General features: G+C 28.9%; 2 protein-coding genes and 1 pseudogene across 3 annotated transcripts in view; all 3 read right to left on the bottom strand.

The window, feature by feature from the left end:
* LOC149877800 (uncharacterized) overlaps positions 1–16,121 on the bottom strand; it is a 171,477-nt gene that overhangs the window by 90,683 nt on the left and 64,673 nt on the right. The gene's annotated exons all lie outside the window — the stretch shown is intronic.
* LOC145196003 (uncharacterized) lies at positions 9,965–12,796 on the bottom strand. The gene is made up of 5 exons (XM_090074333.1): positions 12,072–12,796; positions 11,623–11,868; positions 11,323–11,490; positions 10,603–10,957; positions 9,965–10,392 (listed from the first exon to the last, which is right to left on the bottom strand). The coding sequence occupies exons 2-5, from the start codon at positions 11,643–11,645 to the stop codon at positions 10,063–10,065; spliced, it is 876 nt and encodes a 291-aa protein (XP_089930459.1). The 5' UTR covers positions 11,646–11,868; positions 12,072–12,796; the 3' UTR covers positions 9,965–10,062.
* LOC145193792 (uncharacterized) lies at positions 12,933–14,673 on the bottom strand (annotated as a pseudogene).

Here is a 16,121-nt window from a genome sequence, read left to right as displayed (position 1 = left end):
ATACCAATTCTATTTACCCATCTAAATTTTTGAGTTCTAGCGTTTTATCTTAAAAATTTTTTGAAAATTTTACTTTTCTGAAGATTATGATTAAGTTTTAAACATTATTTTAATAACTCAAATTGACGAAAAATTGGTTGTGTGTAATTTCTCGTATAATTTTTTTAATTGGAATTTTAAGTAAATGCATTTAACTTTTTCCTTTTATTTTTAAAGACGGTTTTAACTAGTCACTATTTAAGTAGCCATTATTTTAGAATTGTCAACAAAACATTGTATTACTTAAATACGATAGAATGAAGTTTATTTTTTACTTATAAGAAAGCGTGCTAAGAACTGTTTTTATTCTTTGTAAAAAAAGAGAAAAGAATCAAAATGCTTTTTTTATATATCAAATAAAAAGAAGCGTGAGAGGCTTGAATAACTGTGCGATTGCGCGCAACATTCCCTCCGCCCAACATTCATTTTTAACTAAAAGTTCGATGTCACCTTGATCTAAAATTTCACTTGAATAATTCTTTCTTCCAGTGTTCTATATGAGACTTCCAGTAAATATAGTTTGTTTATAGGTTATTTGATAACAATTGTTTTTCCATTATTAACGTACCTAACTTCTGCTGCTCGAATTTGCTTGTCATTTAATCTGACCGGTTTTCCACAATTCTATAAAAATCGTTTAAACTAAATATTATTTAGATAATGTAATATACTATAGTTCAAATAAATTATTTGAAGGAGTTTGTCAAAAATGCATTTCTTAACATAAATGACCTGATCGACGTATAAAAAGCGTATTTCTAAACATAAATATTATATCAATGTATAAAATGCTACCTCGCAGTGGACGAAAAAAAACAGTAAACTCTCAGCGCCCCCAAAATACCGCATTGCTTACTCTTTTTCTATGGTTTGTCATAGATACAATATAAAATCTATATTCTTCTTAGAACTAAAGTATTAAAATAGCGGAATTCCTTACATCTATTTCAAAGGCACCACTTACTTCTGCGTAGGATATTACAAGCTGCATATTGCATGATGTCAACATAGCATATTCCAATAATTCTACAAGTTTTTCCACCAAACAATCGGGACATCAATTTGCAGGCAAATGGCACAACCCGACGCAAATCTGTTTATGGGACGGTTTGATGTTAACGTTATGGAACAACTTCCTAGATCCATCTTATTTTAGAAAAGGTTCATTGACGAGATATTTTATATTTCTTGTATCAGTGGAAGAACTGAGTAAAGTCTTCAAGTTTATAAACTAAATACACCTAACCATAAAATTTTCTTCTAATCTGTTCTTCAATCGATTTTACGGATATCAAAATATACAAAGAAAAAAACAACCATCATTTATAGGCAACTTACAGATACTATGAGCCTTTTTTATTACGATTCGAACGACTCAAATCATCTTAAAGACAGCATAAGCTACAAAAAAGCCTTAAGATATTACAGAACCAGATCAGATTAAGAGCACTTGATCATCTAGTTTGAGATGCTGTCAAGGTCATTTTGCTTAAAGTTTACCCAGGCCAACAACTTCTAGCAGGCTGGGTTAACTTTAAGCACCACGGTTCTTGAGTGGCTTCGTTCTTTAAATTAAAGTTTTTCAATAATAGCCGCCATAAAAAAACACAAACTTGCAAGTAAACAAACATAAGTTCAAGTTACAAATTACAAGTTCAAAAAATATATATTTTCTGACAACATAAGCAATATATCTGGTGATAATGTTGTTTGGTCTGCTGCGGTACCATCAAGTAGCACTTTTTATGACATAAAGAAATATATATGACCAAATAAATGAATGTTCAATAATTGCTTTAAAGTTTCAGTATGTATAAACCGTTTATTGTGTAAGACAATCCTTCTGTTAAAGTTTTATTGACAAGAGTTGATTTTTTAGGTTGCTTTGACAAAATAAAGAGCACCAAAGAAAGAAAATCTTTCAACCATTCTTTTATCATAGTAGGAAAGAGGGAAGTAGTAATTGATGCTGTAAATTTTGGTGAGAAAATTTACCAAATGAATGCCCTTGATTATAGGGGGAAGGGAGGTTAAAAAGTGGTGAAAAATATATTATGTAGTATGTGAACAAACTCTAGAAAGTTTTATCTGAATAATTTTCATTATCAAACTTTGATGTATTTCACACAAAAAACGGACATCTGTTCTTGGGTTTCCAAATCCAATATTGAACTCTGTACAAAAAATTCTTTTATATCTAAAAAGTGATAAAATACCTATAGTTTTGAATTCTAAAAAGTTTCTAATTACTCCATAACTTTACAACATTTAGTTCAGGCGAAAGAAAGATTCCAAAACCCTTTTCTCTCCTGTGAAACACATCCATTATATTGGCTAATAAAATCCACAGTTGAATTAAGACAGTTTGTATAAAGCCTCCACTTGTTACAGGCCTCAGACTTCTATTTCGGAAGAAATATTTTACAATATTTTGCGATTATTTTATTCCAACACACGTAATGGAAAGATATACTTTTTCACATGGTGAAACTTTTTTTACAACTCCTGCCAGCAGGAGTGCATTTTATTTTGAGTAAACTTAAGAAAATTCAAAAGAAAAGCATCCTGTTTAACTTATTCATTGTGAAGCTTCTGGAAAAAAAATGAAAAAGAATTTGGTTTGTCAAAGATTGGTATAAAAAAGGGTTATTAGTATTTTTGTTTTATATAATGCTTATGAGCCTTGAAATAATTTTTTGAAGAAATTCAAAGAAAAAATATATAATTAAATTCAACTATGATATATAAAATTTTAAGTTATTTTGGTTGAAACTTGGTTGAAACATATAACTAACAGTAGTAACAATTGTAGCTAGTGCAATGCTACCTTAGTTCATTTACAATATCCAGGTTAGCAAGGTCACAGATAAAACACTAGCATCAACCCGATATCGGCGCGGCGTCCGCATTTAATCGGCTAAAGATGTAATTTTTACGTATTTTTGATGGGCGCCTGCTCATCGGCAGGACGTAAACAAAAACGCAAAAGTGACATTGCCAGTTTACCTTATTATGATGAATAAGCTGACGAATAGCCGATCAGGAACTGTCCGGAAAAAATACTTAGTTATATATGAAATGTATAAAATATATTCTATAGTAAGGTATACTAATAAAGGTATATTTGATAGAGTCAATCAAATATGAATACCATAACCATATTATTGTAATAAATAATTATAACAATATAATACATTTAATATAGGTTGTTTGTTTTATAAAGTATTGTATGTTTATAGGATTATTAATTACTAATTCGTATTATGCATTTTTTGCAGGTTTTGCACGCTTTGCATCCGTAGAAGAATAAACAAAAATAACACCTCAAGCATAAAAAATGGGAGTTTTACCTAAGCTTTATAATAATTGTTTGAAAAAATCCTCTGCGTTTATCCCAGGCAACTAATTCTTGGTCTCCTCTCATCTTTTACGACGTTCACCTCTATCAGATGAAACACGTGGCCATGTTTTTATAGCTGACTGAATTTCAGCGTTTTTGGCTTCCTTGTCATGGGATTCGCACGCCCAGAATCTGTATAATATATAAATTACTAGAAACCCTTTTTGCAGTTGTAAATATACTATATCAATACTAGTTTCATTTCAAAAAATATTTAAAAGATTAAGAACCTATCACAAATCAGCATATGAAATTTTATATTCCACTGCTTTACAACTTTTACTGCGGAAAATTTCACTTTTAATTATTCTATTACTTTTTATATCAATACTGCTTAAAACGCAAACTGCAGCCAAAAGATCTATATAAATTCCATAAAATTTAACCCTAAAATTAACAATTTTATATCGTACATATAATCTGTATCGTTAAAATAGTCAATAAATACAGCTAAAAGTTTTGATGGAGCCCAATCTTTTCTATTGTCAAATTAAATGCATCGCTCACGCAAATCGCAACTTTCAAGAAATAAAGTATTGACTTTATTTGGACTATTAGTGCCCAGTTTTTCACTTTAACAAAAAATTTTATCACCTTAGCTAATGATTAATTAATTTTTCAGATGTTTATTTTTCATTTTTAAAGGATTTTGTAAAATTAGAAAATGTTTTTATTTGAAATAAAACAGTGTTTTTTCCCTTACTTTACAAACATTATCTAAACAGTTTTATTGGTACAGTCTCAGTTCTACAGCCGCACAGTTATTTTAATTTATGTTTTTGCGTAAGTTAAAAATATCGACTTGTCTGTTTAATGAGTGCCATAAGAGTATTGTAAACTTTTAAAATAAGTAGATAAAATGCGAGCTGAGATTTGGGGGAATAATCATCCATCAACAAAATGAATTCAAGACATCATGTTGCAACAATACATTATTTAAAAAAATATGACGAAGCTGTAACCATGAATTATCAACTTGAAAATCTATGCACTGAGATTTTAGCAAATAATTATCCATTAACTATGGTTGCAAAATGGAAAAAATGTAAGGATTTCCAGGAAATGATTTCTCATTTTGATATGATAGGAACTCGTTTTGGTCTAGTCAAATTAAGTTTGTTTTCTTCGTTTAAGACACCGGAACGAACAAATCAATTTCGGTGTGGTTTTCATATTCTATTTAAGACACGCGAAAATTTATACAAATCTGGGCTTAGTAGCCAAAAATCTTTGTTAGCATTACACGCTAAAAGTTTGTCATAATGATTGACACATTCATTAGCACCATTTGAGTGCTTATGAATGTGTCGATCATTATGACATTTTAAATTACATGCTTTGTATTAATGTTGTTTTTTTCGTTTGGATGCTTTGAATCACTTCAAAGTAAACGTAATCATAAGTTTTTTCGTGTCAGTTTTAGGCATCAGATACACTTTAGTCCAATATCCTCCGAAATTTTTCTTATGTTCATAATATGTAAATGTTCGTACAACAAATTTTTCACTAGTTTTTGCCACAAATAATAATCACAAATAGCTCATGTTCGGTTAATAATCGGTAATCTAACAATAATATTTTAACATTTTGTTTAATGATTTTGATTGTATTATTTAAACGGAATTTTTTTTTTTTTTTTTTGTCATTAATTACTTTCAGAAAAAAAATGAATTAGCGAGACACATGCACTCGATGATCTTTATACTTTAATCAAGGCCTAATCCTATAAAGCTGAAAAATGCGTAATTTACGCAAAAAAAAACAGTGTTTTTCTTATGCGAAAAACTTTTCAAAAACTCCAATCTTATATGCAAAATGACGCAGAATTTTTGAATAAATTGCGCAAAACTTCTCACGCAAAAAATCTGCTACAAGTTCGAACTTTTGCGTAGTTACCTAAAACTTTAACCAAAGAATGATTTTGCAAAGTAGTGCAAAGGTTCGTGATTTATTTTTCAAACTACAGGTGTCTATTTTTTTAAACAAAAAGAGTTGTCTTTGAAAAACTTTGTAACAAAATTTTTAAAAATTTCAGTAAATATTAAGTGTTTCAATAATATTTTTGACATTTTTCTAAAAGTAAGCAGACCCTTGTTTTGGCACAAAAGGTAAATACGGAATATATATAATATAGATATGTTTATAATATAGATATACCTTTGATTTTGTACGCAAGTCTTTTAAACGATGAAATGACTACTTTGGAAAACCTATTAGAGCATTTTGAAACGACCATGCGGTAATTGACTAGCTTTTCCAAAACTTTCACCAAAAAAATCTCTTAAAAAATGCAGGGAAAAACTGATTTAATTTTCTTTTGGTTAGAAATAACCCTAGAGTTTATCGTACAAACTCCTTAGTTTCTCTTATTGTGCAACAATCTTAATTAAAGTCATAAACTCCAAAAAACGAATTTAAAGGTAGATCACATTAAAAAGATATGGTTTAGACTTGAATATGAATGCAGCAGCTCAATAAGGTTTTTGAAAGAACTTTAATTATGCAAATAAAAATCATTAACTTAAAAATTGATATTCATTACAACTCTTGCAAACGCTTCAGTTGTCTTACATTGTCATATAAAAGTATATAAAAATTCTGATTAAACATTTAACAGACGATCAGCTGCGTCCATCAGTTCATATCAATATTAAATATTATGACCGTTTCCAGCCAAATCCTGCTGAGCAATGTGCGTTTCTTGTGCAATGGTCTAAAAGTCACACCCTATAATACCAATAGACTCAGTGCTGATCTAATATATGTTGTTCTGTAAAGTATCATAGAAACGAATGCTATTCCTAATCTTTAAAAGTATTTTTATTTGCTCCTTTTTTTTTACAGAATTTAACTTAAAAACAGCCGAAGTGAATAAATCTTAAATCTAAATTCTTTCTTGACTAACTTAGTAAATAAATGAGCCATACGGATAAAAACTGTTTCCATCACGGTTGAAAATTGTTTGCAATACTGATTTTGGCAATAGTAAACTTTCTTATTTATAATTCTTATAAACATGCTTTAAACAAGAATTTCAAATTTGCTTATGTATGAGTTTCGCTTTGAGATCTTTCTATGCTAATCACGTCTCAGTTTCTCAGTTTCTCATTTTCTTCTCAAAATCTGAGTCAGATATTTCAACTAAAAGGCTGGTTTCCTCTGTTTAAAAATATTTGGATTAAACACAATGCTTCAAATATTCTAAGAAAGTAAAGTTAGGGAAAGTAAATTCCAATTACATGGCATTAATATTTTTAGATGTTAGCTATTTAAATTGTACCGTGGTAACTAAGAATATCGTTTTGTTTTCGTTTTAACGTTGTTGTTAGTACTTTTTACAAATGTGATTTTGTTTTGTTTTTAAGGTTTTTTTTGCTTCAAGACTTATTACTTTTATTACTTTTTATTATTATTTTTTGCAAGAAATATTTTAAGGGGTCTTATAATTTAAGATGGCCAAATTAATCTTAGCTTACGTTGCGTAATATACAATAAATAAAATATATATATAGAGAGAGAGATTTTTTGATTATTTTGAGTCTCAATTGCTAGAAATCCCACATCGTAATAATCAATGACCGCTTTTTCATAGTTAAAAATAAATTTTTTAAGTTTATAAAACGTTAATTTGTTCAATCAGTTCATTTAGGAGAAAAATTTGTAATTCATACCTTAAATTGAAGTTCTTAATAGAGAAATTTTTTAATTTCAACAATGTTTGAAAAAATCAACAATTTTCTCAGTATAGTAATCTTCTTTCTCAGTATTGCAATTTATTGTAGTAAGTAGTAAAGCTTTAACGTTTATATTTTTAAGCTTTATTGCATATATGTGGGTGTGTCCAGTGCTTTAATTTGAGCCCTCATCATTCCCCCGATAAGAGAATATGAAAAAATTACATAAATATAGGTAAGGGGCTTTCAAAATACTTTAATGCTACATTTTTTTAAAATCAACATACGTAATTTCCGAAGTGGGTATAAAATTAATGATTTACTCATTCAAATTAAAATATGCTGATTATCATTCAGTCCATTTATAATGGGATAAAAAAAAAGGTCGGAATTGCCAGAATCGCATTTATTCTTAATTTCCAGAATTCTATTTATTCTAAATTCAATATTCTAAGAAATGAAATTGACTTTGCGACTTCAAGAGCACTGAATACTTGCAGATATCAGAACAAGAAGACAAATTGATAGCTAGATTTTGATATTTAAAATCTGGTGTTTAAAATTAAATATTTCAGCTACTGACAAGAAATAATTATCATTTACTAACATACTTATTATTTTTTAATAAAAGGGTTTGTTTGCACGATTTGGAAAAAATATTCAACATTACACCATAGCCTTTTTTTTTATCGAAATTTACTTAACTTTTTTTTATCATAGCCATTGGCAAAACAATTTTTTATTGTGGAAAATCTAGTTGCTACTCGCTTAACAAAGTTATGGATCATTAAATGATTTGCTGGATCATAAAATGAATTGCTAGATCATAAAATGCGCTCAAACGAGGGAAAGAGTTAAGAGAAAATTGAGTTTGGGAAAAATTTTTTTGGAAATAATTTTTTATAGAAAGAATATGGATTCAGTGTTAAGCTAAAAAAAAAAAAAAAACAGGAAAAATTTCTTTTTCCCATTTAATAAGCACTGGACACTGGCTTACTATCTAATAGATTATAAATTAGATTTCAAACTTAATTCATTTTTACCCAACTTTAAAACCAATCAGCCTTTTTATTAAAATAAGCCTCACTATCAACAGTTAACCTTTATCTTAAATAACTAGTTGTGTAAAACTTGCTTCATTAAAGAATAGGCAAACAGAGAGGCTCCAATTATATAACTTATTTTCTTTTCTAGTAAAAAATAATCGAATTACGTTGGATTTCTTTGTCGTTTTACAGTGTAAAGCAAATTACTTTAAAAGGAATTTAAGGGGTTTTAGGGATCCTAAACCATGCGAACTGTTTTAAATCTAACAAAACTTGTTGGAATAAACTCTTCAAATTTTAAACATTTGGTTAAAAGTTTCAGTTTTTAGAAATATTTAAACTGCTCAATTTTATTATATAGTCCAGACTGAAGGATATAAACCCGGAGTTTGGAGCTCATATATTGAAGGGTATTTTGAGAAATCAACAACTTCTACCAGAAAAGAATGCACACAGAGATGTTGGCGAGATTTTGTGGCTGGGATGGTTTATGTAGGAGCACACCGGCAGAAATATATGAATGCCTGTGTCTGCACGACAACTTCAATGGGTAAAACAACTGAAAACAACTCAAACTGGGAGCTCAAACTTCATTTTATATGTAAGTACGACAAAAAAATTTTATCAGTTAACAAAACAAGAACATTACTTAATTACTTATTATATTACTAATTATTATAAACAAATACAAAATAATATACTAATTGCATAATAATGTTTTAGATTTATTATTTTTCATTCAATTTCAGATGCAATGGCTACTCCACAAACTATGAATTCCACAATTGGTAACTTATTGCTTTTCAATATTAGGATTAAATTTTTCTCTGAAACGAATGGCAGTAGTTCAATATTTTTCATTGACAACATCGACAATCCTACCACTTATTCAAAGAGGATGTTGATTAAAAACTTTGTCAGCAGTGTAAATCCAATTAGAACCAGCTACGCAAGAAGAGTTTTGCAAAGAAATAGTGATAGTCAAACTGTGAATTCAGTTTTGGAAACATTTGTTGGAAATGAAGTGGAAAAGGAGTTTGAGAACTCCTACGCAATAGTTACCAAGGTAACACTAATCTTACGAAAGCATTTACGTTTCTTCAAAATCATATTTTGGATCTTGGATCATTTTAAAGTTCATTTAGTATTAAATAAACGCTATGGTAAAACGAACGATGGACAAGTTTATACAATTTACGAGATTAAGTGAAATGTAAATAAGATTCCGGTCTTGCATATTTTATCAGAAGTTTTTAAAGTTTTTGTGTTAAATATTATTTCTTAAGCAAAAAACTAATTTAAGAAAAATGCATAATGATTTTTCTGACGCAAGAAATTGCAGAATAATATAGGAGATTACAGAATAATGCAAAGTTGTATAAAAATATGTAAACTGAGGCTTCTTTTTTTTCAAAAGGAATTTTTTGAAAAATTTCAGTCTTTTTTTCCGTTAAAAGTAAAAACTAAAATGTGTGTTGAAGAATTTTAGTTTGTGATTGCGCACTAGGTTGGGGATAATTCAGTAGAAAACAATCACAATCAGTTCACTCTAAATTTAAAAGTGTTAACTTACACTAAAAAGGTGTGCAGCATGAAATACACCAAAACGGTGTTAATTTGCACCGTTTTGGTGTATTTCATGCTGCACACCGTTTTAGTGTTAATTTACACCATTTAAGTATATTTCATCATGCACACCGTTTTAGTGTAATTTACACCGTTTTGGTATTTCATGCTGCACACATTTTAAGGGTTAATTTACACCGTTTTAGTGTTCATTTTTGGTGTTGATAACAACATATATACACAAAATATTATTTATAAAATACATAAAACTACATTCATGCTTACGTTCTACTCATAAAAAAAAAGCTGTGTTTATAAAAATGTTTTTATCGTACAATTACAATAAAGATTTTAATAGTTGATTTGCCTTTATTGATAAAGGAAGACTTTTTTTTAAAATCGCAACTGCCAACATTTCCCAAAATGATTTTGATCCTGAAGGATATTCCAGGTTGAACGCATAAAAAAAACATAATTTGGCGTGTATAATATCAACAAGATAATTTTTTTGGGCAACTACAACATCTTCAATGCATAGAATATATTCTTCTCCTTCAAGATAGACTGTAGGCTGCATGTTGGCCAATTCAGGTTTTTGCTTAACAATAACAGAGCGAGGATTTAAATAATGATTAATAGCCATCAAAAGGTCGTCGTCATCATAATCCTAAAATATCATTAAAAAAAATTTATAAACACCTTTTTTCAATACATGAATAAACAATTTCATAATTTTTAATTAACTTAATATTTACTGTTATAGAAACACCATAGAAACAAGCTAAACTTTTCTCGAAGAAGCAAAAAAAAAATTATGTTAAAAAAATTATGTTATGTTATAAAATTATGTTTAGTTAAAAACTATATTATGACATACCTGTGGTGTCTTTAAAGCCTTTCTCAGAAGATGTCCATTTGAAGCTAAAAAAGCTCTGCAAGTAGGAACTTCAAGACCAACATCCAGTTCAACCTCTTGATGCCAGAGTTCCTCGCTATGAATGATTGCTGGAAAACGTTTTATAATATCAGCAACTTTAGGGAAGCTAATAGAAATCCATTCTTTGCGTTGACGAAAGGTATATTGCATACGCTTTTTAAGAAAATCAACATCTTGCTCGCATTTCCTCATTTCAGCGAGCATGGCTAGCTCATGAAATTGATAGCTAAAATCATCTTCTCCATCATTATCAGCATTCTGTGTGACAGTTGTAACAGATGAATTTATTTTACGCCTACACATATAAATATGTATATCAATAAATCTATATAAATCTATATATATATATATATATATATAAATAAATATATATATATATATACACATATATATATATAATATATATACTTACATATATACTAAACTCTAAACCTAATACTAATAATAATTCCTAATCTTGCCCCAAACAGAAAATATGTAGACTACCCCTTTGCATGCTCTCCCTAAGTCAATGTGTGTACTTACCATTTTTCATAAAAATTGCTGACCAGGACATTTTTTGCAAAAAAAACATACTTACGAGGCCAATAAATACCAGATACACAAAAATGTTCCGATAAATAACTCTATTGGTATAATTACACTTTATTTATTACTTACTTGCACTGAAAAGCTTTTTTTTCTGGCATTAGGTTTCTTCTAAAGTTCTTAAACTCATTTGTTAGACACTTTAACCACATCGAGCCATCTCCATTTATGTCTATGAGGGTTGGATACCGTAGAAGCATTTTATTCACTACTGCCCTCAGATCCTCAGGATAAGGATACCTTTTAAAAAAAAAAAAGTATAATTACTGTTAAAAAATAAATCAATATAATATAAGGTCAAATTATGTTTTGCACTTTGATTTAAAATAATGTCAAATTATTAAAAATTGTAATTAATATTATTATACTAACAATGTGGTTTTGCAAATTGACATAAAAAGCAGATCTACAATCTGCAATCTTGTAAAGGATGTTAAACTGACTGGGATAGGCTGATCTCCATTAAATTGAGGAGGAAAATCAGGAAGCTCTAAGATAAGCCTCTTACGATAAACACTCAAATTTGATTTTTTTTTAGATTATTGGGTTAAAATATTCTTTGAAGTCAATGGTGGTGAAGTTAATACGGTGTTACTTGTACTTTCAGCCTCCATTACACTATAAAAAACAAAACAATGCAATTAAATGTGTCAGCTTTGGTAAATTTTTTATTTACCATAATTGGTATAGAATAAGAGCTTTGGAAGACTAAAAATTTGATATACATATATATCCAATTTTTTTTGTAATCTATCATCATACAGTAGTGATCTAATCTAATTAATTGACCATTTAATCAAAGAGAAGTGAAAATCACTAACCTGTCATCAAATAGAAGTGTCATGTACGATTGTGCTCTGGAGGTACAAGCTTTGCTGAAAAAATACAAAATACAGAAAAACAGGAAAAAATAATAAGAAATAACAATACATACTTTAATTTAATGTTTAAACAATATATCAAACTAATAAATAAAAAGGCTTTATTTCAATGGATTGTGAATCACTAAATCATTACAATTAATACAAAGAAGTTCATTTATATAGCACAGTAAAAATATATTGCCACAACTATATCACGTTCTTTAATCAAGTATATTGGCAATGGATGATGGTCATGTAAGTCGTCGACTGTTACAAAAATGTATTTTGACAATCTAATTATGTGAAAAGCTTGAATGTGTTCATCATATTCAACTGTAGAACATAGTTGACACTGTAAGAATATTGTTGAACTACACTTGTAAATAGCAATAATGCTAGCAAACTCCTGAGGCCTAAGAAGTACACAGTCACCAATTCGGTAAAAAATAGAATTATAACTTGCAGACTCAGCATAAATTGTTTTAGTAAGCTCAGGCCAGTTTGTGTTAAAGACTTGCTTGACAAGAAATGGAAGAGAAGACACATCAATTTCTGTAGTTCCTTTAAGAAAAATTTCTTTATCAACAAAATTATTTCTTGTTCGATCATATGCTGCCCTTTTTTGAAATTTGCATGCCATTGTGTATTGGATATTTTTAAAGTTCTTTGAGTTTGACGCAAACTTCTTGTGCACCTGATGGTCTCCTTCAAAACGCAAACAAGAAGCCACACTGAGGATTCCGTGCTGCTCAAGAAGATGAGGGTAATGCACTGTATAATGTTGTTTTGGTGATACAGAACTATTGGGAAAATTTTCCATCACTGATACCAAGTGTCTTTCACATATTTCCTTGAACTTTGGTAGTTGTTCTATGTCAAATGATGGTGCAAAACTAATATCCACTAACTGACGCAAAAGCTTCCATGTACTCAAGACTGGATCACTTTTGGGAAAGTAATCAGCAAAGAGAACACCAAATAATCTCATAAAACACCATATTTGAACTGCTTTGCCCTTAATTTCTTTTTTCACCACAGGCCAAGGTTTATTTGTTTTATCAGCACCTGAATTGAAATGTATTCATCCAAGTATTGATCTGTTTCCAAGTTATGAACTTGCTTTCAACTGCATAATTCAATATTAACTTCATCTCCTTCGGGCAACATCCTTCAAGTAGATCATGCATAATGTCAGGAGGAAGAGATAGAACAGGGTGAAAATTCTTGAGACAGTGAAGCGGTGAACAACAGACAACACCATAAGCAGTACTCAAAGAAGCATCTTCCTGAACCTTTTTTACTATAGCATTATGATTACTGACAGTTCGTAAAATACAATCTTTTGATGCAAATAATGTTTTCAATCTGGGTTTAGTTATCATACAATAATGACATGGTCTAGAAGAGTTAAAACCACATGTAAAACCACCAATGAGATGAGATCCTAAGTTATCTCCAAGAAAGCTAACAAAACATACAGGGTAATGTTTATTCTGTATATACACACCATTTGTTTGTAAATCATTTAAGTCATTTATGAATACTTTAAGAATAGCTGGAAGGCCAAATTCTGTTATGTGTCTTGCTGAAGATAACAGAACAAGATTGTGATGCTTTAACTGACTTCTATACTTTTTTTGCTAATTTATAATACAAAAATAAAGACAGAATGTCTTGTGTTTTTTTTGAGTTTGTTGCCGCAAAGGGTTTGAATTAGATCCAAAATCATCTGAGTATAATATGATTCCTATACTTTCTGGATGGATGGCAAAAAACGTATTCTGCTGAAGTAACTTACCATTTTTGGAGGATTTGTTATTAAATTTGCGTTCTTTATTGCAGATAATTCTAACTGTTCAATCATATCAGCTGAAGACAAATATTGTTTGAGATTTTCTTTGATTGGAACATAAATGTAGTGTTTTTCTGAACTTGAAAGAAAAACTTTTTCAGGAATTATATAAGAAAATTCATTCTTTAACAGAGATTCATACTTTGATTTAACTGAACATGTTACAATAGATGGACCCATGATCTCATTGAAGTCTTTTATCATGCATAAGTCTGATAAAATTTCATTGAAAGTGGTTTCAGGAACAAACTTCCTGCAAGTAAATTTCAGCTTCAAGTCACAAAAGAGCTTTTCATAAGACGGTTATACAACTAAACTTTCTGCTTCCATAATTAGATTTTCAGTTGCATTAATAGTAATATCTTCATACAAGAGTGGATCACGCATGTTTGTAAATGGTAGATTAGTCAGATTAATTTTATGCTTTCTTGATGAATGTGATGTTAATGAGCTATAACACGAAAATTGCTGATAGCAAACATGGGATTTATATTTTTGCATAGGATGGAAGTGATATATGTGACCACAGAGTTTTCTTTCATTTATGCACTTGAAAAAGCAGTATGGACAGCAGTGCATTGGTAGATCACTAAAAAAATAAAATAATTATTTGTTTCTTTAAATGCAGATTCTTTTTCTAAAATAATTATAAATTGTTTATCATCAAGAATTAAAAGAACTACAACTTTTAAAAAAGTAACAGACATGATAATTAGTTCAGCTCATTTTTATGGTTATCAGTGCCGTACCCAGACCTAATCCATACCGTTTGAACAGTATTGGTACCCAAATTTAAAATTTTATAAATTATAAATTCCAACATTACTAAATAAAGGATTGCAAATGCAAAGAAAAATCACTCTTGTATTAAAATTCAACAGAAATAAAATTTTATAGTTGATAAAAACAACAGTTTTTGAATTTTTTTTTTTTTTTTTTTTTGAATTTTTAGAAAGTGAATATATTTTCTTTATTATATTGATATTATTAATAGAAAATAACATGCATTGAATAAATTTAATATATATTTAATTTATAATTAAAATTGTATTGGCTTATACTTTTAAGATAATGTCATTAAAATCATTTTAAATGATTTCCAATTTAATCACTTTTAAATAACAGAAACATGTTAATATTAATAAATAATACAATGTCATTCATTGAAATAATGATATGATTATAAATTAACACTCAATTTAATCAAAAGTTGGTATATTACCTGAGAAATTATTTCAAAAGTGTGATAATAAAAAATATACATTATATTATATAAACTAGATGAAAACACTTGTTTTTATCCATTATTAACCCAGATAAAAAAAACTAACCATCTAAAGAACTACATAAAATAAGTTGGGTATTAGGTTCCAGTTCATGAAGCATTTCATCTTCATCAATTTCCATTCGCCCTTCAAAAGTATGTCACATATTTCAAATTTTACACAGTTTAAAACAGTGTAGAGATTAAAAAAAGGTGCTATTTTACACCGTTTTAATAAAATTAAACCTCCAGAGTGTATAATTACACTAAAACGTTGTAAAATTCCACCTTTTACTTAAATCATTTTCAATAAACACCGTTTGAGGTTATATTAACGCCAAAACGGTGTAATTTTACACTTTTTAATGAAATTTTAAGTTTTTCTACTTTTACACCGTTTTACACCTTTTAATAAAACGGTGTAAAACTGAGATTTTTATTTTGAAAAACGGTGTAAAACAGCTTTACACCGTTTTACACCGTTCTATTAAAAACGGTGTAAAAATAGAAAAATGTTACATTATTTAAATTTTACACCTTTTTGAAACGGTGTAGTTAATAAAGAAGGTGTTATTTTACACCGTTTTAATAAAAATACACCTTTAGAGTGTATAATTACACCAAAACGGTGTAAATTTACAACTTTAGCTTAAATTATTTTCAATAAACACTATTTGAGGCTATATTAACACCAAAACGGTGTAATTTTACACTTTTTAATTTAGAGTGTGGGTTGCCTTAGTTTTATCCACATTTAATTCAATTTCGATTAGACTAACTTCTTTTATGATTTTACGCCCAGCAAAAAACTGTTCTCTGATTAGTTACTCTTCAAGCAATGTCACCAAGTAGGTTAACGTCCTTTTATATTTAAGAATAATTTTTGGTTTGA

The sequence above is a fragment of the Hydra viridissima genome, unplaced genomic scaffold (genome assembly GCF_058129835.1).
Source record: "Hydra viridissima isolate aposymbiotic clone 2 unplaced genomic scaffold, HvirCarnegie_v1 scaffold_16, whole genome shotgun sequence".
Classification (NCBI taxonomy): domain Eukaryota; kingdom Metazoa; phylum Cnidaria; class Hydrozoa; order Anthoathecata; family Hydridae; genus Hydra; species Hydra viridissima.
Note: the sequence above shows the minus strand (reverse complement) of the source record. Positions and strands in the feature narration are given on the sequence as shown.

Excerpts from the sequence above, each read along its gene's own strand:
- LOC145196003 (XM_090074333.1), bottom strand. The coding sequence starts at position 11,645 with ATGTCAATTTGCAAAACCACATT. Across the intron at positions 11,491-11,622 it reads TCAATTTGCAAAACCACATT|GTATCCTTATCCTGAGGATC; the intron begins GTTAGTATAATA and ends TTTTTTTAAAAG. Across the intron at positions 10,958-11,322 it reads AAAAAAGCTTTTCAGTGCAA|GCGTAAAATAAATTCATCTG; the intron begins GTAAGTAATAAA and ends TTATATGTGTAG.